The 18,250-nt window shown below is 40.2% G+C and overlaps 1 protein-coding gene across 1 annotated transcript in view; it reads right to left on the bottom strand.

The window, feature by feature from the left end:
• Positions 1–18,250, bottom strand: part of Nlg-4 (neuroligin 4) — a 401,976-nt gene that overhangs the window by 55,089 nt on the left and 328,637 nt on the right. The window contains exon 8 of the mRNA XM_078187796.1: positions 14,303–14,430. Coding sequence (XP_078043922.1) covers positions 14,303–14,430 — 128 coding nt within the window. The remainder of the gene's footprint in view (positions 1–14,302; positions 14,431–18,250) is intronic.

The raw sequence follows: 18,250 nt of genomic DNA, 5'->3' as shown, positions 1-18,250 counted from the left end.
CACAGTTATAAAGCGGAAGCAAAATAGCCCCCGTCGAATTGGCCGAAACGTTTATTAATTTGCGCGAAAGTAACGCGCCCCGGAATTGTATTTTCGAGGAGCACCTTTAACCTTTCGCTCAATAACGATCCAATTCGCTGTTATTTTTCAACGTCCATCTCTGCCGCGTATCGGTTTGGATAAATATTAATTATCGAAACGGTACCTGACCGGTGGTGGCCAATGGAAAATAGTCCGCGTATCGAAGCCGGCGATATTCTTTTGCATGCGCGCTGCGTTCACGACGACTGCATAATTCGAGGATGCTCGAAGCGCAAGAGAAACACGGATCTTGGCGCGCGAAACGGATGAACGAACTCGATCGAAATGCGTTCCGGTCGAATATAAACGATATTTCGACACTGTAGACTGGAATTTACCAGAACATCGGACGGTAATTATTATTTCAGGTAATTCTGATTCTCGACATTCTACTCGCATTATCGTAATTACAGCGAAATTCTCTGATAAAAAAAGAAAAGCATCGAAAGAACATATTCTGAAAAAGAATATCAATCATTCAGCAATAACGCATCGTCTGTCTTTAATCGTCAAAAGGTGGACACTGCAGTTTTCGTTTAACATTCCAAAAGCATCACCCTAAATAGTTAATCACAAATAGCGTAATAAGCTCGAGTCAGCGAACTAAATAACGACAGTCCTTTCTCGACAATCGACCGCGCGCCGCTTCTGTCGCTGAAATGGCTCCAACGTTTCGGAAAGAGTTCGCAACTTGGGCGTCCAGTTTCTAATCTGCGACGGAGAGTTCGCCAGCGCAGCGCTGCCGTTTTCACGGTGCCACGTCGAAAACAACGACGCGGCAGCAAACTGGGAAGGCGAAGCTGCTGGTCGGGTACTTGGGCAAACACGGTCACGCGAACCAAATTCCCTTACACGACCGGTTCAACCGTTCCTTTCCTGGATAGACTCCCGGCCACCGACGTACATAGACATCCTCTTAACGGGGATGGAACTAATGCACGTGGGAACTTGGGCACATTACGACGGCCAGCGTCGATCGCGTACCACCGGCGAACAACCGGATCAGACTGCGGGGGACTCCAGCCAAATTGTAATGGCGTCGTATTATCTTGAACCGACCGGTCTCCCGATTGCGCCTCGATTCGATCTGCCTCCCTTTCTGCCTTTCTCCACCTACCTCTTTCTGCACTCCCCCCCCCTCTCTCTCTCTCTCTCTCTCTCTTTCTTATCCTCGCTCACTCGTCTACTCGTTATCTCCAGCCCCCTCGATCTATCCGCCGTCCGATCAAAATGAACGCCGGGGAAAGCGAAACTTGAACCAGATTAGATCTCGCCGGCATAATAACCGCCGATTGGCGGGTCGGGTTTTTCTCCGCGGGCAACTATTACCTGATTATTACCTGAGTTCCTAATTGGTCGAACGCGGATTATGAATTTAAGATTTCCGCGGCACGCTGGGCCAGGGCTACGTCATTAGGCGATAACGAGCAGGGTCGCGCGCGGAGCAAACAGTTTTCGACGATTGATTATACTTGCGAAAAAAATAGATTGGTTCGTTTGCGGATTTTAATTAGAATTTGATTGACGACCGTTGGAAGTTATGCTGGGGAAATACCGGCAAATTATAATGTTTATGATGTTGCGTGCCGAATTTAATTGTACGCGTATACATTAGCAACGGGGTTTGTTTGAATTAGTTACAGCGTTTACTTTAGTGTGATTTTATTACGTATCACGCGAGGATAATGGTGGAAGTAATTATTAAGTAATTATTTATTAAGAACTGTTCTAATTTTATTTCACATATTTGTTTCAACACTAATCCTATCGGTCAAAGTGGAGGGAACTTCCTATCGGTCAAAATTAGGGAACGTTTTCAGAACGAAATAAAAATGTGAAATTCAGAATTCCGCTTTCGCGTGGCGTTTCAAAGCGGCTTGCCCGATTTTAATTGCAACGTTTTCTCCGGGAAGTTAACAAGAAAGTTACGTTCGTAACAAACTCGAACCTGATAGCTCGCCTACGCCAGCCAAGAACTCAAACGAAGCCGAGCATGGCTGCTGATCGTGCCACGGGGTTTACCTTTACTCTTATGCAGCGAAGTTGAAGCAGTTGTCGGCTGCCCGGACGTTAAAGGCTCCGCGCGCGCGCGCGCGCGCACCGCGAAACACTGGAAAATAAACGGCTCCGGAATGGAAACGAGACTTTCCAGTTCCACGTTAATTCGACGCGATTGCAGATTCCCCGTTTCGTCGATGGGCCGGGGGATTAGGGGAAGCTCCCGTGGACCGATCTCGGAGACTTATCAAACCCTGCCCCCGGTTACGTAAGCACCGTAAACTTGAAGCGCCGTGATTTTGCTCCTACGAAGATTTACTTTGCTTCGAATGTCTCCACTTGGGAACAGAACAAGAGGAGATTCATGTCAGACGTTCTACAAATTATTCAATACTGCACGAGCACGCTTCGCATGGCTTTATCTTTTTATGCGCTTCGCGAAGGTATTGTCGTTTCGTGAGCTAAGATGAGGTCGAAGATCTAGGGTAAAGTTTCCTAATACGAGCATTACACTGTGCGAGAACCTACATTATTTCCTTTATAGAGGTCCCGAGTATCAAATACCATGGTTCTTAGGGTAAATATACTTTTAACATACGTTTGCGAAAAGTTTTTGAAAGAGTGGTTATATTAGAGATATATTAAGAATGTAATATAGTAATAAGTATATAATTTATACTGATGTATAATAAGTATAATATAATTATACATTATAAGTATGTAATTATTTTTACAAATACTGTTGTATAATGTATTTACAGAAGTCTTTACAGATTTCCTAATTTTGTATACCCAAAGGGTGAGAGAAATAAATTTCCAATCTATCAATTCTCGTATTTTAGTCTTTCGTGTGTTATGAAGAAACAGAAATTGTAGACAAATCTTTGCTTTTATATACATCGTATTTTTTTCTTAAATAGATCTCATATTAGATTGTTTATTGAGACCTTTAATTAAATTAGTAGAAATAGTAAGTTTAATTCAGAAGCTGAAACTCGGTTGTCATTCGCTTGCTTTTGTTAAGCAAAGTATAGAAAGAACTATGTATATAATTAACAAATTTAATATTTGTACTCATGGGCGTAGAAATTACCTCGATCTAACAGACATTTACGTTCCAGTCGGCAAACCATTTTGTTTACACTAAGCAAATAAAAATCAACCGGATGCCGCCTGCTAACACAGATTTCGAGAACAGCTTAGCAAAGCGGGAACGGAACGGAACGGAACGGAACGGAAGGGATCTCGATGAAACATTCAAAACAATATTGAACTTTCTGACAAAACTACTGCGCGTATTTTCTGCGCTCGCCATATGGCGTATTTAATCGCATAAATTAAATCTGTCCGTCGCCGAGAAAACAAATCCGCCCCGAAACTTTGATTACGTTAAACAATATCGTGCGTGTGTTTGTCAGCGAAAAACTAATTTAAACTCCGCTGAGCACGCTCGGGTCGTTTTCCGTGCGTCGTTTACTTTCGGATCCTATTAAACAAATTCGGCTGATAACGCAACGAACCGAGATTCGAAAGCGAAATTGGATACTAAATAAAATAGCAAATAGCTGGGGAAAAAGTAAACCGCGCAAAGTTTGGTCGTATTAATTCACTTATGTCGTTAAATGGGGAGCTCGTTTTTCTCTGACACTGCGATAATTTAACATTATCATTCCACTAGCGCAAAAACATTGCGTTAATTCAGTAACGCTTTAGAATCCACAGAATTCATTATTAATTAATGAATTAATATCGTTTTCTCTTTTATTGATGATTATAGATACGTATAGACTTTGTGTTAAAAAAATAAATGTTACAAAGATTGAGATCAATTCTCTTAAAGTTAACAAAATAATACCCATAATACTAAAATGCTAAAAATACTAAAAGTGCTAAAAATATTCTAATAATATCTAGAAGCTTGAAAATAGTGTCTAATATAAATACGAGTACTGTCTCGACATCAGAGACGAATAAGGGTTAATAACTTACCTGATAGAACGATATCAATTTAATTTCTTCAATTATTCGCTTCGACTCCTAGATTTTGATATCAAGACAATCAAATTTGACAGATTTCTTGAAATTAACAAGACAAAAAAATTAACAAAGAAACGAACGATTTCGCTAACTTAACGACGAACGCATTGCGGAAACACAGTTCGACCATAGCATAGAGTTGCTCGAAACAGTACATTCCTAGCCTTGCTAGAATCTTTTCCTATCTGTTCGTAGTTTCTGGACGGTGCTCGTATTATCCCCTTAAATTGCATTCCCCCTAAATGTACCGTGGCGGAATATCCTCGCGTAATTTCAGATTCATGACAAGCGATTATCGACTTCCGGCATTTCCGCTTTCCGCTTTCCCGAGGCGTTCTCACTTCGCGGCGCCACGATAAAGCCCAAGGAAAAGGTTGCAGCAGAGATGGCTGGCTGCTCGCAGCGAAGTCGCATTTAACGAACCTTTGCACCGTTTCACCGGGCTTCCGCCATAATGGCCGAGTCTTAAGCTCTTTTTCCGTTTCCGGCGCTATTGCAAACCGGGGGTGGGGATACGCCCCACGACCAGCCCCGTAGTTGTTCGCAGCACTATGAAAACGACGGATGATCGACCGCGTCCAGGTCGTTTCTCTTTCAATGCCGTGCGTCTGTTCGGAACGGTGCGCCGTTCGGAATCGCTGTGTACCTCTATTCAGGCGAAAGTAACCTAACCGGGGGTTACCAGCGGGATGTACCTCCTACTATTTATGGCGACGCAACGGCGGTTGCCGCGCGTTTTTTTACGATTATGACAGCGAGTCGAAACGAGGGGGCAACGAGCGACGGGATTGCTACATGCCTCCTGGCAACGCTCGTCGACGAGCGCCGACGACGCTCCGATTTTGCTTCCGCGATTGCCTTGGGAATTCAAGCAGATCCCGGCCAGTTTAATAGCGCAGAAAAGCACGGATTTCGGCGATCTCGGGTATCTGAATCGTCGATCTACTGCCACCGGCAGGCACCGCGCGCGCCGCTTCGAAAACTTTGATGGCAGAGCTTTAAGTTACGATTTTCATTTTAGATCGTTCAATTTTTAGGTCCGAAAATTCTCTGGAATGGGATCGGTCTGGATATATGTAACTGCTACTACGAAGTAGAACGATGTCTTTCACAATCCCAGAAAATTTCAGTTGGTCAGCGCATTGGTTGTTGAATGTAGAATTTATGCAGTTATGAGAGACAAATCGCGGTGACGACAAGTTTGGTAGGCTCAAAATTTCGTTATTTTCGTATAAATTAATACTTTGAATAATGTATATGAATTTTATGGCCAGTAACACGACACAAAACACATTCTTTTTTCCCTTGTATGATTACATTGTCACGGTTATAAAAATAATCTTTAGTTTAATTACATTATTGAAACAACCGAAAACAGCCCAAAATATGAAAGATAGAAATATCATAAGTAAATAAAATCATCGACGGGTCCAGAATTAAACTAATTTAACCCCTTGCACTGTGACTCCTTTCACGTGTCGTTGATTAGCACATATTTGTCCTCAATATTTTTCTTAATAGGGCAAGATAATTTTTGTTTCTTGTATTGTCTTTATTTAGTTCTGTTTCTAGACTTTGATAATAGAAGAATTCAATTAAATTCAATTTCAATTGAAAAGAAATTAATAATATTCGTATTTAATAGATTTTACATGGAATCTTTATCAGGTGAGTCTGAATCGTTATTATAGTGCAAGGGGTTAATATCCTGAAATCAATATCTGGCTGATCATAGCTAGTTGAATCTCCTGTCGCCGATGAAGGGCCAAAATGATCGCTGCAATAGTTTATTGGTTATTGCGAGTCGGTTAGTTGTGTTTGCTATTGCGTGAGATTGTTTTGGCAGATTTCGCGGTCGGGAAATTTCTGGGCCGGTGACTAGCGAAACGACGACACTCGGCCGGCGCGAATTATGAACGGACGCTTTATCAGATTGATCGATCACGCCTGCGGCTTCGGTATCGGGGCATGGTATCGAAGTCGGATTAACGATAACGGCTAACACGAGCTCCGATACAGATTTCCGCCGTTGAACGACGGCAATTTATAATCGGCCTTTTATTAAACATTCTCCGGCCGAGAGTAGTAGATCCGCGGAGCTGATGATAAAGTAGTTTGTTTTTCTAGATGTTAACAGTTTCATATATACGTATTCCGCACGCGGAGAAGAAAAATTAAAAGATTTCAATGATAAAAAAAATTAAGTTTATAATCTTTGTTGTTGCTGGAGGAAGGAAATATTACTACACAAAGGAAATAAGAATTAATGTATCAATTTTTGACACATTAATATGTATAATTAATTATCATTCTATTAACATGTGTGATCAATTAACATGACATTAATGTATACGATCAATTAACATTACGTTAATATATGTGATCAATTAACATTACATTAATATATGCGATAATACTTTAATCTGTAACGTAACTATAGTCATTTTAAATATACATTCCAAAAGTTTTTAAAAACTAATTAAAATAACTAATTTAAAAATAAAAGAAATCCGAGATGGAATCAGTTAAAATTGCATCCGTTTCGAAATATTTAAATCATATGGTTAGTTCGAAAAACTGGATTCATGTATGATTTGTTGCGAAGAAAACTACAAACATGCGAGATAATAAAACAAGAATAAATACGCGATAGGTATACGGTTTAATCGGACATTAATTTCCACCGCATTTGTGACCCAAATATTACGCGCTGTCCGGCTATAACAGAGCTGAAGGAACCTTCATCGTTTGGCAATATTGACGATATCATAAATTTAAATCAACATACGAATCCCTACGTAATTATACAATTCCGCGCGCGGACCTTGCTCGCATCGTGTTGGATCCTATCAATCCAGGAAATACGTCCTGGAAATTAATCATTATTGTTTCCTTGGCATCGCAAGTTTAATCAACTGGAATATTTTTGTGCGCAGAACGTATAAATAATATTACAAATTGCAGATAGAAAAGTACGATTGCAAACGTTATGTGTGCCAGTATATTTATGCCAGTATGTTTATGCCAATATATAGCTAAAGAAAAAATTCACTTCTAAGAACAAGATAAAATATTTTCTGATAACAAAGAATCAATGAAATCGCGCCGATTCTCTTGGCCCCGATATCCCCGCAACGCATTATAATGTTTGAATATGCATGCTCAAAGGGGCCGCGGAGACCGTGGTTTATTTTTGTTACTATATTTTCACGTGGGACTGTGGTCTTGCCGGATTCGGGATCGCTGGCGAATTATTTTTCTCGATATTTACGACCGGCGGCAGGGTAAATTTCCGATCTACTTTGACCGACCGGGCGTGCTGCAGAAAAATACCAATGAGAGGTTTACATATGCCGTGGGGCACACGTGCCGCCAGCACTCTTTTGCTATTCCTTTCGTGAAATACGCTGAAAACGTTCTATACATATTCTATGCTATCGCCCGCCCGCGTGTACTCCGCCTCCGTTCAGCCCCGATATTCGGGTAATTTAATTTGCAAACGAATATGCGGAATGATAACGCTGCTGGCGCTGCCAACGTTAGAAACTTTTCGAATGCCATCGGTTTGTTGACGAACCCATCAAATTACGAATAACGGCGAGCCGGTCTCGTTTTATCGATCTCGACTTGCCCCGCTAGTTCACCTCTAATTGAAATCGCTGGTCGGTGACAGTTTACGATCGCCTGTGGAATTATGCTTGACAGGTATCTCTGCTGAATTTCAATTCGCGGATAATAGGATTCGATCCGAAGGGCGCTCGTTTATTCAAAAGCTTCTTCGAAGTTCTTGCGAATGACGCGGCATCGTTAAAGTAATTCGACGCCGAAGCTGCTATTGTTCTTTGTTATATTTTCAAGTGCTGTATTTTCATTTTGAAATTTGAAATAATTAAATAATTTAAAAAATAAAATAATTTAACAAGAATCAAATAAGTTTAACTATTACAACTGTAAAGAGTATTGTATACTATCAGAATAAAAGATAAATACCATCAAAATAAAAAATAAATACTATCAAATTCGACGCACCGACGCTCTGATCAACGCGAAAGAAGCCCGCTGGAAAATCCAAACGCCGCGATTCCATTTCCATTTCCATTTCTGACGACGTTCTTTTTCCGGCCGTGTTTCATTGTCGCCGACGGTAAGACGTCGCCCGTGGGCGGAGGGACCTCCGTACAGGATGCAGATTGTACAGATGCGGCGAACGGCGCGCTCGCGTGTAGTTCGCGAATAGCCGAACTCCGAGCCGCGCGTCGCAGCTGCGGCACACGACAGCCCCATTACGCGATCGCGTGCACGACACCTCCGCCACGAGCAACCGGAAACTGCGCCACCGTTGCACCGTGTTTGCGCCCAACCGCCCCCGTACGTGTACACCTCCGAATGCTGAACGACGCTGGCTGACAAACTGCACCGTAGGAGGACTGGTATAAGATGTAACAGTGGCTCGCAAAAGTAAGCAAATTGTCTAGACGTAGCATAGCGAGGCGAAGTGACGAAATGGGACGAAGCGATGGTTTGTTTTACGTTCATTTCGAAATTTTATGATAGACTTGAAATATTTCAATAAATTTGGGATTTATTATTTGTACAGGAAATCTCTGTAAACCTATTGTTAACCCCTTGCTATACTTTGACGGGTCTGACACGCGACGAAAATTTCTAGTAATAATTTATTTCGCGTGAATGCTATTCCGTTGTTTTAATTTCAATAAAATTCTAATCCCTTGTTATCTATATTTAAATATTGAAGCGACTGTAGGCACGAGATAAATCTAAATTCTCTTTCTTCTTCTTCTTCTTAGAAAATATTACAATCGAAAAACTTCTAATCGTTGCAACGGTGAAGAAAATGGTACGGCAAGGGATTAAATGACGTGTCATACATCGTATCCCCTAGATTTTGATACATCGATTTCAAATCCAGCAACAAAATTTAAAACGACCCGAATTCCTCGATCGAATTTCAGCGGATTTGTGCGCGGGAAATCTGGAAGAAGCCAGTCGATCGTCGTGTTTAGTTGCGGATAAAATTATTTCGCGGAACCAAGGAAGTTTGCTTCGATGGTTAAGGGAGTTTGCCTACGTGCGGCGAGTACGGAAGATGGAAAACGGCCGAGACGTGCACTACAAGTAAATTATGACGGTCGAGCGTTGTTTTAGTCCTGCGGTTGATCCTGCTTCAGCGCCGGGAGAAGCGAGGCTTCTAATCGATGACGAAGCGGGATGTGTTTATGTCGAAGTTAACGGATGATCGCGAGTTTCGCGTAATTATATCAGTTAACGAGTCAATTGCTGCAACAGATTCACCAAAAATCGAATAAATTCAAAGCAGTTTAATCAAGGATATTGATACTGGAATGTTCATGCTCATGAAAATCATTGTTTCTGTAATTGTTGTTCATGTTATAATAAAAGTCGTAATAAAATTTACTCTGTGTGAATGTGTTATGTCTTATAAAAGTGTTCGCGATTTAACGTGAAGCGATTTAAGAGAACGCAATCCAGAAATATACTGAAGTTTAATAGACGTTATTAATACTTTGTATTGTAGTAACATGAATCTTATTAAATGTGAATATTATTAACATTTGTCAAATTGAAATAATTTTATTTCTTCTGTCATTCTTGCTGAACACGTCAAGTGACGAAAATCAATCCCAAAAGTTCCCACAAAATATAACTAATTTGATCAACATTATTTCCACCGAGCCGGACAAAATAACCTGTTCCACATTTTTCTTTTAAAATTATTCACATAATACAGTGTATTTCTTAGTAAATGGTTACAAAAAGATTGTAGGATTGTAGATTTAATGTCAATAAAGCTAAAACTATCAAATTAAAATTCATTTATAATGGATGGCAGCTTAATTATATTAAATTCTAAATGATCTAATAAAATTCAGATTACCCAAACATATTACAATAAAAATGAATTTTGGAAACTGATAAGATATTAATGTCACCCATACATGGTGATACCATAGAATAATGCAGCGTTTACAAGAAATCTCTAGCAATTATCTACGATTCAAGTCATGAATGTATTAAATTTGAGAAATCGAAAATTTCTCGAACACCGGAAATTTATTAATATTTTTCACGGTAGTGAAACGTGTTCAATTTCAGGCAGCGTCATCTTCGAAGGATTTGGACACGTGGCAAAAAGTCCTGCCGTGTGAAGGATTCCGCGACGAATCGCGGAATGGCCTGGGGCCCTCATTCGGTCAGATAAGGAAGACAAAAGAAAAAAAATTAATCACGAGGCGTTCGCTCCGCATCCGGTCTATTTCCACGCTTCTTTTTTCCTCGGATCGTGGCGCAGAACTGGAGACGATCCCGTGTGGAATGCGGGCCATCGTTCCGCTGTGATTTTTCACCGCCTTTTGAGAAATGGTGACTCGGCGAACCTGTTTCCGTTGTGTCTGTTTGACTTCTACCTGTGTACCGCCGCGCCCGCCGAACCTTTCTATGGCACACCATCGTTGAAATAGCTTCGAAACCATCGACGATACGTTTCGGAGTGGTTGCCATCCGAAAGTGTGCGATTCTTTTCTCTTTTCTCTTTTCTCTTTTCTCTTTTCTCTTTTCTCTTTTCTCTTTTCTCGAAGCACGCGCAGAAAAAACTGAGGGGCTGCCGCTGCACCGTAGAATATCTATATTTAACGATCTCTCAAACTCGACTCCATCTTGCGCGATCCTTCGCATTTAACCCCTTGCCGTACCATTTTCTTTACAATTATCATTGTAGTAGCAATGTATTTATTATACTGCAAATTACGATCGAATAGAAATTAAGACGATATTGTACAATAGTTGCGCGGTTTAACTTGTTAATCTACTACTACGACAACTTATAAATACAGCTTTCAACTGTGCACGACTTATTACAACGCGTACACCACCACGACTCTCTACTTTACACAACTTAATCTACGACAGATTAGATTAATCTACTACAGAGGCATTAATTACCTGCCATTCTACCTCTTGCCATAAATAATTGCTGATAGATTTACTATCTCATTAAGTTCTCTAAACGAAACCTTAGACAACAAAATTCTATTCTGCTTCTTTTCTCACTTTTTCCTCAGTTATTACCATATATCCACTCGTACATCTTAATCGACCAGAACCTGCATGAAAAAGCAGCAATAATATACGGAAATTATACGTCCAAGAGTTTGAAGTTTTTCTAGGATTATAACCCGACGATTCCGGGACGGTTGCTGGATGTTGATATTGTAATTGGGATAATCCCCGGAGACTTTGAAGCATTTTTGTTCAAAGCGGAACCGGTCCGAAGCTCGAATTATAACGATACGTAAGTGTAGGCGGTAATTGGTGTCAGTTAGGTCCCAGGACACTCGTTAACGGTCCTCGCGAAATTCGATAATATCGTTAATAGCGGCTGAGTTAATTAGCGCCTAATGAATTTCGAGGGACAGGGCTAACGATAATAATAAATTATGCGCCATAGGACCCGGGCTGATAGTGTGGCCGAGCGTGCGGTTAAAGCAGCATTCGGCGCGATTATGCGCGGGGCTATTGATCACTCATTAGTGAAACGATCGTCTGATACGTTGGGTTTCTGGTCCACTCAAGTATCATAGACCTCTGGCACACACTTGACAGCTCAATATTTCATCGCGGTCGTCCGACCTCGATGGACTACGAAGGACGATTACATCAGCCCGTTATTACCGGCAGGATATGCGAATCGGTCAGGACTAATATTAATCTCAACCTTGATAGCAACGAGCTCGTTTTATGAGTGCCGGGGGGTTCCTCGATATCATGGTTCATAGTGAAAAAAGTATTTTTTTTTAATTTCACAAATTCACGTGGCATAATTTATGTAGGAACGATTTTGGCAATTTATATTTTGTTAAAATTAATGTTTGGTTTGCAATTGTATTAGAAATTGGGACTTTTGTGCTACCGAATTATATGACCATAATTAATGGTAACTCTATGATATTATCAAGCTGTAAGATTGCCTTCTTTTATGATGATACCATGCAATATATTGTTTTGCTTTTAATTTTCCTTTATTCGTTAAACTTTAATTTAATCCATGATTTAATTCATAAATCTTTTATTAATGAAACTTTATAGATTACATAATTAATTTCTCGCAGAAGAGAAGTAAAAAAACTAAACATTTTTGGCTAACTCTCATCCGTTTTATATCATTGATTCCACAGATATAATTGTTTCAATTAAACAATTGATAATTATACAGGATCAATGAATAGTTCTAGTACAACCAGACTGATACTACATGCAAAAATAGGTTGTTAGCATCGTTTTCGACAAAGAATTGGTTGAAAAAACAATACTATTGATTAAGTATCAAGTGACGCGATGTCTGACCATTACACAGCAATTATCTACTTCTCGACGAACCTGACGGATCTTCAAGCGGTCTTCTGCGTTTTTCTCGAAAACGCAGTCTTTATTGAAAAAATTTTACTCTTTTCTCCGACTTATTTCTCCACGTGGAATAATCCCTCAGTCGGTTCCTCGATTTTTCACCCACCTCGTATAATTGAACGTGGTCTGATGCGAAATTAACGCGGGTCGGATAATTTCTCTTGATTCTTCGACGCGCGTGTTCGCGACGAGGCGAGAGCCGAGCCCGGTTGACGATTCTAAAGTACTCATTAAACGAATTCTCAGAGCTATTTACAAGCCGGGGTTGAACCCCTCGCCTCAATTATACTCGGCTGGGTATCCTTTTTTTTATTTCAATTAGTCCGCTACATTTTTATGCGCGCGCGCCGCGCGTTCCTTTCCCCCAGCGGGCGGGTTACACGGCGCATCAAGAACATCGCTGTCATGAAACACTCCTAATTAGCTTAATTAGTGCTCTCACATTGCCTTCAAATGCTAATGGAATCATGGCTGAGCGGCGTGGCGTTCGTCGTAACGTTACGTGGCAAAAAAATGCGTGCTGCGCGCCGGATGGAAAAGGATGCGGGGCCCGAAGAAAGGAGCAAGAAGGAACGACCGCGGGGCGAGGATAAAAACCGGAGGAAAAAAAGCACGCGGAATAGAGGGAGAGGGCGAGAAAGGAGGAAGTACTTGCCGGGGAAAAAGACCGCAAATTCTTTTTCAGGTCAAAGGGTTCCTTTCACGTCATCTGCCGCGCTCAAGAGCCGCTGAAAATAAAAATGACCTCGCGGGAAAGTCTCTCTCGCTCTCGGTCCTCCCTCTCTCTCTCTCTCTCTCTCTCCCTCTCCCTCTCTCTCTCTCTCTCTCTCTCCCTCTCCCTCTCTCTCTCTCTCTCTCTCTCTCTCTCTCTCTCTCTCTCTCGTGGGTCGGACAAGCGAGTAGGCGAGCGAGGCAACGTTTCCGCCGTGCTACTTCATTTTCCACGGTTTTCCTTGCACGTACGCGCCGCGATGAAACGTGGCCGCGGGGCCCTCTCATGGCTACGGCTAATTCGACTCGCACCAAATTATTTCGAGGTGAATTCCTCTGCGAAATATTGAATACGCTCCGAGGAGATCGCTGCGCCAAGTCCGCCAGCTTAAATTACGAAGGATTATTCGATAGTCGTACAATCCTTCGGAAAAGAAGGTAGAATACTTTGGAAAAGAGTGCGGAGGTTGCTGAGAAATAATTCTGTAGTTTTTGTTATATGGCGCTGTTTAATAAGTCAGTGCAACGTGATTGTATTTGTGGAATTATAGACAAAGTTCGAAGTGATCGAGAATACACGAATGTTTGAATAGAATAGCGATGTAATGAATAGTGTGTACTAGAATTGTGAATAAATGAGTAAATAGTGAATAGATTACATCTGAAATGCGTCTAATTGCGTAAAGAACCCGTGCTAGTCATTGTAAGCTTGACCAGTTACTATTTAAACATTACTATTATATTATTGAATTTTAAAGAAGGTCCTATAACTTTAGAATTTTAAGATCTTCACTGAAATGCAATCCTATGCTACACCGATACACCGACACAAAATTTCATTTCCTTCACTTTTCCAAAATAGGATTATATACAACGCGTCGCGAACTTAGAATTCTAGTAATTCTTTCCTTATTCTAAAACTACATTCATCTATGACCTTAAATAGCATCCCATGAATAGGTACCTTTAGACTTCTATGATTTAAACTCGGTAATTAAAGGAACAATGAGCGTGGTGTTTGTAGGTTACTCACCGATTTCCAGGTACTTTTGATGCACCGGGTCGTATTGATCCCAGGTTACGCTGCGGAAACGGTTCTTCTCTCGACTGGCAGGCAAAAGTGTGTCGTTTCGGTTGTGGTGATCGATCACGTTCGGATTCCTGGAAGGAAAACGTAAATCGTTATTCCAGATATCGTCGTTGATAGCCAGGGATCGTCTGAATATCGGCCGCCTGTCTCACACATCCATTACTGTTTCGCTCCTCCTCCTGTTGGCAGTGATAGCAATCTGGATCTTTTGCGGGCGAGGATACGCTCTCGATATCAAGCTCTCATTATTACAAAGATTCCCTTCGCGCTGCACCGCGATTTAACCTTTTAAGCACGGCTGGATTTTGCGAGAATGAAATTTTTCATAACTAAATTACCATTTTTCTGAATATATGTACTTTTTGCTCTAGTTATATATAATATCTCGACTTTAAATTTTGTTCACCTTTGTGATTAAGTTATCGTCCATTATTCTATCACAGTTGTCTCTGTCCGAGATAGCGTTTGCAAACATTAATTCTTGCTAACTATAACATAGACCAACAAACTTTGAAGATAATTTTCTCAAGATCGAAGCCCTGGATAAAAAATCGTTATATCAAATTTATTTCTTATTGTTATCTTACTCGGTGGTATTACTTAGTATTGGTATTATAGGATTTTTAGAATGTACAAAAATTAAACTAATAATTGTTATGGTAAATTTTAACTTGTTGCACTTGGAAGATTTTTCTGATATATCTACCTGTTGCTCGCAGCAAATTTTGATATTGTTATACAAAATTAGTAGTGTCTGCATTAGTTTTTCTGAAATTGGTATTATAGTTGCATTCTTAGCACTCCCAAAGGAAAACATCACCGATAAAGAACACCACCAATAAAGAACATTATAAAAAGGGTATAATCCTTTGAACACTCGACAACTGAAGATCTTATGTAACACCAGCCTCTATTATGTTCCGGTGCCAAGAACCTACCTACGCCGCGGCGAAGAAAACCACGTATCAGCGGGTGGCTCGTATTAGCGCAACAAGTAGCGAATCGAAAGGGAATTAAGCCGCGAACCGCGGCGCCCGCTTTGTTCGAGGGTTCCGAGTCCGTCCACGAACCGGCCGGGGAAGAATACGTCCGCGGAATCTGGAATGTCGTGGCTCTCGGATTCGAGACACGGCCACGGCATAATTCACTATCGAGAAGTTTCGTCTGCGACGCACACGACTCCTGCATACGGTCGAAGGCCGATGTCCCGCCCGGCTCAGCTCGCCCGCGACCCCCATTCTGATTACTTTGTCCCCGGGTCCCAGGAAGTATTACATACACAAGCTGAGACATTGTTTACATCGGCCGTACACGCTCCTCGAATCCTTTGACCCGTGGCCGGATAACCATTCTCGTCCTTTGTACCCCTTCGCTCTCTGAAATTCTGGGATATTTGCGGAAAAGCAATGCGATACGCGGAGAGATTACGTTTATATGGTGGTTGCAAGTTTTTTATGAAACAACGGATTTAATGGGATTCGTTGCCGCGAAGACTGTATGGAAGAACTATATATTGTCGATGATTATTTCACTGACAATCACTTCGCTCAGAATAAGGTTGCGGAGTCGGTTACTACCAGGCGATTCGTTGCTGTGCCTTTGCTTTTTTTATTTCTGCATAATTAAATATATAAAGTTAAGTTCATCTCTTGTTATGTGTATAATATGATTTCAAATGTTAGTTGAATGGTAGAAATCTAAGTGTTCGCATACTTTCGTGTATTTATAAAGATATAATATTATATAATATATTTTTAATATAATGAAAAATATAATATATATGTGTATATATACAAGAATTTGTCATCTTGTAATATCGTCTACTTTTTAATTAAAAAATGTAACGCTCAGTGCACCTCTAATACATTCCATAAATGATTGCGCAATATGAGGTTATATTATTGTAAGTGTGCATTAATATTTAAATTACAGTTTAGTCATTTCATTTCATGGGTTTTGATTATTATTCAAAAATAACGGAGTCTTAATGATTATATTTAAAATGTACTAATTCTATAAATAGATCTATATAAGTAGATATCGTACCCTAGAGTGAATATTTGTTTTATATTAATTTATTCTATTTTATCTACATCTATTTCATTGTATTTCATTTATTTATGTATTATATATATTATATTTTTACATTATATTTATATTATTTATATTATATTATGTTTATATATTTTATCTTTCTTCCAATGACAGATTATTGAATATTTTATCTATTATAATGCTTTATATTAAACTATTTTATTGTAGATACTATTAAATATTAGCGCACGCAAAAGGCGATATTGTTGTATCTACCCCCAAGAAAGCAATATAATTACGGGGTAACATAACCTTAAAATAAATATAATTCTATCGTTGATCGATGTTTTTGTTGATCAGTACTGTTCCGAATGCTGTCCGATAAATTTCAAGTCCAATATCGAAAATTTAGACGTAGATGAACATGGATATTTATGAATTTTTAAGCCGACGACGTCTCACGTCAACGTAGTCCAACATCCACGAAGTCTGTTGCTGACGAAGTCAGTTGCCGATGAAGTCTGACGTCGCTTGAACCTGTTCGATCGATTTCCAGGGGTCCCGCAGCATTTTGTCGCCGGTTTCGCAGTCCATTTCACGTTGAAGGGTTCTGAAGGAACACGCCTCCCCAGTCCGTGACGCGTGGTCGAAAAGTGTAGATTTTCTCAAATACAGCGGGATACCTCGAGGGCTCGTGGTGCGACTAATGCGGTCGGTACACTTCCGGGGTTTCATAACGCGCTCTACACGCCCTACGTGGCCGCAAAATCTGCTCGGTTCTCGTTTATGGCACGACGGGAACACGTTTAGAGGAACGATAGAGGGTCGCGGCCAACGGTGCGAGGCTTAATTACGCGCTACCTGGATCTACGCTACGGGTAAATTGCTATTAGCGGTTTCGGGGGATGCGCCGGTATTGTCTCGGGTATCTTTGTGCCGTTCCAAAAAATTGCCACGCTGCCGGTGATATTAAATTTCGCCCATTGGGTTGACGCCCGAAAGGTTGACCGCGACAAATTGCGCGCGACTACTTGATACCGCGATTCTTATTCCGACAGTTTTTCGTTCGTTAATCATGTCAGCGGCAATTCTTTTTCTTGACCTGACAATTTTTCAATGATATTGTGATCGCGCTGGTTGAATTGACAGAATATCTTTCGTTAATATCAAGTTACTGATCTATTGCTATTTTACATTAAAAGTGATCGTGATTGCTGAATTAACAGAATATCTTTCGTTAATATCGAATTACGAATCTATTACTATTTTACATTAAATCACGTCAAACACTTATTTTTACAGTATTCTGGTATGCAAACGTTTTATTATCTAATAATTGTATGATTTAGATACTTTATCACTCAATACAAGACTTGAACAGAATTTTTAAATAATGGAATAATTTGGTATTATTACAAAAATAAATCTTCAGGTACAAGAGGCTCTACTGTAATATAATTAACAAAATCAAAAGTCTTTATTTCGGTAACCTTTCCAGATCTCTTGCTCATCCTAATGTTATTTGCCTTACTCGAATATGTTAAGACAAGAATAAACTTTAATTCATACTTTTCTATTCTAACTTTTATTAAATTGTACATTCGGATTTTGCTTCTTTTAATGCATTTTATAGAAATGTGTCTGCTGTGTATGCTCCTTTTGATACCAAACAGCTTTTGTTCGAAATATATAGTTAACAAAAAAAATTGAGATTAAAGAGTTAAATAACTCACCCTTTTGAAAAACCGTTCATTTGTCTGCCTATCAATGGTGGAATTCGCTAGCCATGGAACCAGCGAGTCCATTACTTTATTATCGAATTATATTACACAGTTGTCCGTCACTTGTTGGTTAATT

Source organism: Augochlora pura, chromosome 2 (genome assembly GCF_028453695.1).
Source record: "Augochlora pura isolate Apur16 chromosome 2, APUR_v2.2.1, whole genome shotgun sequence".
Lineage (NCBI taxonomy): Eukaryota > Metazoa > Arthropoda > Insecta > Hymenoptera > Halictidae > Augochlora > Augochlora pura.
Note: the sequence above shows the minus strand (reverse complement) of the source record. Positions and strands in the feature narration are given on the sequence as shown.